At 38.5% G+C, this 6438-nt stretch overlaps 1 protein-coding gene across 3 annotated transcripts in view; it reads right to left on the bottom strand.

Moving 5' to 3' along the window:
• Window positions 1-6438, bottom strand: part of LOC106527414 (collagen alpha-1(XVIII) chain) — a 79223-nt gene that overhangs the window by 33075 nt on the left and 39710 nt on the right. For 2 of the 3 annotated variants that reach the window (XM_014022289.1, XM_014022288.1), the window contains exons 18-22: window positions 4189-4233; window positions 3993-4055; window positions 3569-3700; window positions 1438-1503; window positions 1331-1357 (exon numbers count right to left, since the gene is read on the bottom strand). In XM_014022289.1, coding sequence (XP_013877743.1) covers window positions 1331-1357; window positions 1438-1503; window positions 3569-3700; window positions 3993-4055; window positions 4189-4233 — 333 coding nt within the window. The remainder of the gene's footprint in view (window positions 1-1330; window positions 1358-1437; window positions 1504-3568; window positions 3701-3992; window positions 4056-4188; window positions 4234-6438) is intronic. The other variant, XM_014022290.1, reaches the window with a different exon arrangement.

Genomic DNA, 6438 nt, shown 5'->3' on the forward strand with positions numbered 1-6438 from the left:
GCCTCCATGTGACTGATACTCACATCACATGGCTATCGTTGACACCTAATTAACAATTATTGTCAACAGGGGGTGGAGTGGAGTTAACTTACTGTTGACAATAAGTGTTAATTAGGTGTCAACAACAGCCATGTGATGTGAGTATCAGTCACCTGGAGGCAGGACTTAAAAGCCTGAATTTTTGCCTGAAACTCTCAGACTGAAGAAGTCTCTTGGAGGAGAGACGAAACGTTTCATTAAAGAAGAACCCGTCCAGAGGACCTACAAAATTTTTTTCTTTTAAAAATAATAAGACACACTCAGCATCCCCTATATCTTTTGAAAATAACATTTTTATACCTGTCCTTAAATTTTATTTTTTATATATTTTGATATTCCTTAAGTTCCACACTCTTCCACACTTTTCCACAAAATTTAACTGGAGCTTGCATATACATTGGCAAAGAATTAAATGAATAAAACACAGTTCTCACACTCATATGTGCCTAATTATGCGACAAAATGGGGAAGCAAGTGTGTCATTTCAGGCTGTGGAACCATGATTTGTTGAAAGAAATCAGGGTTCAAATCCAGCAAAAAGGTATTTATGGCAACATGTGCCAAAATGCCATGATTTGTTTCAATATTAACCAGACAGATACGATTTTTGTGCTCAAGCAAAAATTCACTTTTTATTCCACCTACAATGAATGAGCTCTGAGCTGCTGTCTTAAAATTAGCATTTAAATGACGACTTTTATACATTCGTGTGCATCTGGTGCTACCGTGCTCTTACTCCATTCTGTCAAATTAAGAGGCAGAAAAAAAGATGCAGCCCTATTTTAAAACTTTAAAAGACTTTTGTTTTCTCATCTTCACAGCTGAACACTGATTAAATTAATTGTATTAAACCAACTCAAAGGTTAGAGAAGGGGGTAGAGAATGTTATATTAATTATTTTTTTAGTTTGTGAATGAATGAGCAAGATTAGAATGTATAAACTCCACAGGCTTATTTTTATTTGTCTTACTGAAACTAACCTGAGAAATGTTCTAGACAGATTCCAGGAGAAAACTGAGAACCCTCGCAAAATGTTCCAAGTCATTTTGGAAACGGTCATTGTCCTCGACAGTCACAGCCCCGTGAGGTACAGGCTCAAAACCCAGCAGTAGTTAACAAAAAATTATTAGGTTTCTTATGTTTGTTTTTTGCCACAAACTATATTTTGGATTTTGATTGTTTGATTCTGAGCTCCTAAATTTCACAACTACCAATGTCCCCTCACATGGTTAGGATTTAAAAAGCATGAAAATAAATAAATTATGTCCTTAACGGTTTTTGTAGTACTTACAGGTAGACCAGGTATGCCAGGTGGACCCTGGAATAAAAAAACGAGACGCAAATTGAGTGAGACAGAGTCGGTCCAGTAATCTGAGCAGAAGGTAAACTGCATCTCACCTGAGGTCCAGGTGGGCCTCTGAGTCCAGGTAAGGCATTTAGCACCTCCTTTCCTTTCTGGTCACTCTGTAAATTCATACAATTTCAAAAATGTCAAGTTAAAATTGATGTTTTCTTCACATTTTTTTTTACACATCTATATGTCTGTATACACTGCTAAAACATGACCTCACTGCCCTTTAATGTATATAATATAATAAACTCTTTAACAACAAACATTTAATATTTTAAAATTTGATACTTTAAATTTACGGTAAATAAATACTGTATCAAACTTTTTATGAGACTCTCTGAATGACTTAAAACAAGTTGAGTTTTTGAATATGGATGATTTTTTTGGTTTTCTCAGTTTAGAGATATAAGCTCAACCTAATATTCTTCTGCTTATATTTTTCCATAAATATAATACAAATGCTATTTTTTCTATTACAACTGGACACTAAGACATTTTATTGAAATCAATAAGAGTGAGTCAAATACAGCTGCCATCTGAAAATTCATAATAATTTTGGTTTTATTGATTTATTTTAATGGTTTCCAGGGTAAATATAATCTGAAATGGTAAACTACAAGGCAGCCGCTGCTAATGAGGTAAGAACTCATGCTGCCATGTTGGGCTTCTTTAGTTATTGCCTGAATGGATTCAGACCATAAATCTCAAAGTAAATAATCTGTGGCCTGTATTTATCAAATTACTCTTAAGAATACGGTTTAGAATGGACTTAAGTGTAAAAAAGTCTTGGCTAAAAGCTGAGCTTTAAAGTCAGTTATCAAGCGTCTCAGTCTCACTTTAAGCGAAGTGTCAGAGTAAATCTTAAGTGTCAGTCTTAGAGCTGATTTACGACACTTTGCTGTGCCATAAAGCTGAACCTGGATGATGTTGTTACAAAACCCCCGGCATGGACCAATCACTGTGTCGGATTTCATGTTCAAGAATATTCTGAGCAATGTCAAGATAAAACTGTGAGAATCCATAACTTCACTTACAACTCACTAATGTTCATACTTGTCATGCTGTACTGATAAACTACCTAAAATATCCTCAATTGTATCATGAATACAAACAAAGAAAATCTCACAGATTTTTTTCAAAAACTCAGACAAAGTTTTTTATGTGTCATAGCCCTCAGGGCTCCGTCATTATCCGCTTGGTCTGAGACCCTCCCCCAATCATTGTTTCGTGAGAGAGATAGGAGATAGTAAGAACATATAATAGAGGGAAAGTTCAATCCCACTTTTTGGGGGTGGATTGGGGGTTGTTTGCATGCACTCACCAGCTGATGGTTTCATATTTTCTCCAAAAGCTGCACAGAAATATTTGCCTTTTAATCAAACATAATGTGAACTGGTAATAGTTTTGTTTCCCTTCTTTCTTTCGTATTGCATGACTAAACCTGGTTTCCACATCTTATCTTAGTTCCTCTGAACATTATAACTGAGAATAACCCCTCAGGTGGGGAGGAGGTCAGCTGTGTTCTCTGTCTTCAGTCCATCTCTGACTCCTAGTGGCAACTCTTAACCACCTAAGAGTCCTCTGGAGCAGTCTGAACTTTTCTTGACAGTCAGAGTGATTCTTAGACTTAAGAATTTTGATAACTGTCACTTACACTTAAGTCTGAGAATAAGAGCAAATCTAAGAAATTTTCAACACTTCAGTCTAAAATTCCACTCTAAGAAGTTTGATAAATACAGGCCCTGCTCTCTAGCCTCGTTAGCTCCTCTCTCTTTTGTAGCCACCAGTTGTGTCACAGTTTTGTTAGACTACTGTTTGTTGGGTTTGTTGGGTACCGTTTGTCTGAGTTATCCTTGCAGGATTAGGTCCTGGACTACAGGGTGAGGATAGCACCTGAATCAGACGGTCAACTGCTGGCTGGTTTGAGGTTTCTCCCTCTTTTGTTTGTTTGTTAACTGGGGCTTCCATGATTCATTTCCCTTTTCATGTCGGGATAATTGTGTTTATATATTATTAAATCCTCACAATCATTTGGACTCCATATACCATGCGTCCTGTGACTCACTCCTGGACGTACGGACCATTACATCATCTTTATGGTTATTTTAGCAGGAAAACAAGAAAAAGGGTATATACAGAGATTTTATTGGCAGTTCTAAATTAAAAACCTGTACTCACAGTACCAACAATGTATGGTGGACCTGGTGGTCCAGGGGGTCCTGGAGGCCCAACTGGTCCCATTGGACCTGGGAGCCCTGCCAGACCAGTCTGTCCTGACGTACCCGTCTTTCCTGGGTCACCTTGAGCACCCTGCATTAGGAAGGTGTTTTTGAACACTTCAGATCAGAAGCAATAGTTTGAGGACAATGAAGTGACAGAACAAAAGGGGACATCTTAATAGTGGAAAGTTGGAAATGTTGAGGCTTTTAAGACATTAAAAATGACCCAACACTGATTAAAGAAAGCAAGCAGCTGAAGATTTATCTAAGCCAGAAAGAAAGTTGAGCTTTGGTTAAAAAAAAGGAAAATATAAACTGTTAAACTTCGGGAGGAGGAAGTAAATCACCACAGAAGAGACCAAACCTGCAGCCCCATTACACACCGTAGAGGACGGAGCAAAGAAAGAAAACAGGTAATTGAAAGGGTTGTTGTCCACTTCCTCTTGCTAAAAGAAAGCAACAAAGAATCGTTGGCTTAGCCACAAAACTAGGATATGATTTTTATATCGGTTGAGCGAGAAAATCTTCAGTAAAATCGTATCTTAAATACAAAGTTCAGAAAGGTCATCCTTGACCCACCTTTTCTCCAGCTGGACCAGGGAGACCGAGATAACCGCTGTCACCCTGCAAGACCACAAGAAGGAAAAGCCAGGTTTATTTTATTCAGATAATAGGTATTTCAGCCAGCAAGGGCTCTCATTAAAGTTAAGTTTGGGACGTTGTTTGAACTCAGTAGGTGTTTCTGTTATCGAGCCTCAACAAGCCAATGAGGACACGTTCAGGCTGAGAATGTGATGCAGTGCAATAAATTAGAGTCAGATCAGACTACTTCATGTTGAGTTAAAAAGAATGTCATGTTTTATTAAAGTGTTTAGCTGGGGACACTTTTTTTAATTTCATCTGGATCAGATGTTTGTGTGAGTTATTGCTTCCTGCTTTGATGGAACAGAAAATCTTTATTTTATCTGTCACCAAGCTTAACGCTGTAGAAAAGATTGGAAACACGAGTGGCAAAACAGTTTTCTACCACGTCTCTTCATGTACTTCAGGAAAATGACCTCCACGGATTTCAGTAATATCTGACGGCAAACGCAATTTTCTGGCATTGGACACATTTTTATCTTGCAGAGTTGCATTTCAGGAAGTGAAACGGGGCAGGGGGCTAAGGTGATCAGTCAAAATTATAGGTCTGGTGCTAATTGCTGTGATGAAAGCAAGGTATACTTCTAGAGGAACATGTTGGAGGAGGCTAGGGTCAGACACTGGGAAACAGGCAGGTAGTTTGCTACATGTATCTTCCCAAATGACTTAAGAATTCAAACAACATACAGAACAGCCAAGAGTGTGTGAGGCAGCAATCAAAGCAAAAAGTGGCTACTTTGAAGAACCTCAAATATAAAACATATTTTCAGTTGTTTCACACTTTTTTGTTAAGTATATAATTCCACATGTGTTAATTTGATGCACTCAGTGTGAATCTACAATTTTCATAGTCATGAAAATAAAGAAAACTCTTTGAATGAGAAGGTGTGTCCAAACTTTTGGTCTGTACTATAGGTTCCAGTGAGCCCAAAGAGTCATAAATTCTAAAAGTTTAAAGTCCAGAAGGCCTGCAAATCTTGATATTAACACAAAAGGTCACAGCTGAGTTTTTCCTCAGTTTTCAATGCAAATTGATCACTTTAAACCAGTGGTTCCCAAACTTTTCAGCTTTTGACCCACAAAATAACAGTAGCAGAGACCTGTGCCTCCAGATATGTTTGGATGATAAACATTTATATCAGGTCAACAAAACAAGGGCATAGTAACAATATTTCTATACTACATTTATCCATTTTAAATACACTAAGCTCACTCCTTTGTAACAACTAAGACAAAAATGTAATTAATTCAGAAAATCTTTTCAGGACCCCACCTAGATTTTTCGGGACCCCACTTTGGGTCCCAACCCCAACTTTGGGAAACACTACATTAAAATGAACTTTTGGAACACTAATTGCCTTTAAAGGGGTGGGCGTGCCCATAGAAAACATGCAAACTCCACACAGAAAGACCCCAGGTCCAAATTGAGGATCGAATCCAGAATGTTCTTGCTGCGAGGCGTCAGTGCTAACCACTGATCCATGGTGCTGCCATATATGGAGTGGTGACACAACTAAAGGTCTAATATGCTCCAGCTTCACTCTGAAGATGAAGTGTGGGGATGTGACGTTGTAGTTGATATGTTAGAAATAAGATTGTTTTGAGGACAAAGAAGACTGCTCTGAATCGATGTGTAGCTGCTTCATGCTGCAGCAGTGCAGGAGAGAGGAGTGAGGAAATTTACTGTTCCAAAGAGTCCAGCTCAACTCCTCCTCCCCGACTGATGAAGGCTATCCAAGCTGCAGGACACTGACTGTAAGAAAGTGCTGCTGCGGCTTGAGGAGGGCGCTGGTTAGAGCTGCAGCTGGTAGCTCTGACCAAGGTCAGCGTTGTGTATGACAGCTAACCCCATCTTCACAGCTGATGGCTGGGGAGCTACAGTTCTGGTTCAGTATTTATAGCAAAGTGAGCTGCCGGAGCAGGCAGCCTGTTAAAGAATTCATGTTCACCATGATGGTTTAGTACTAAATGTAAGAGAGAGAGATGTGAGAGAGAAGAAGTGTCAGCAGCAGCCTGGACATAAGTTTTTAATGTTTCTTTCTGATCATCACACATGTACTGTGTGATGTAACTGTGCTTTCTGACAACATAAAATTAAGTTATGTCTGTGAGCAGCTTTACTGGGAAACCAGTCATTAAATCTTCATCACGTTTGAGCTGTGTGTATATATGTATATGTATATATAT

Source organism: Austrofundulus limnaeus, unplaced genomic scaffold (genome assembly GCF_001266775.1).
Source record: "Austrofundulus limnaeus strain Quisiro unplaced genomic scaffold, Austrofundulus_limnaeus-1.0 Scaffold323, whole genome shotgun sequence".
NCBI classification, from domain to species: Eukaryota; Metazoa; Chordata; class Actinopteri; order Cyprinodontiformes; family Rivulidae; genus Austrofundulus; species Austrofundulus limnaeus.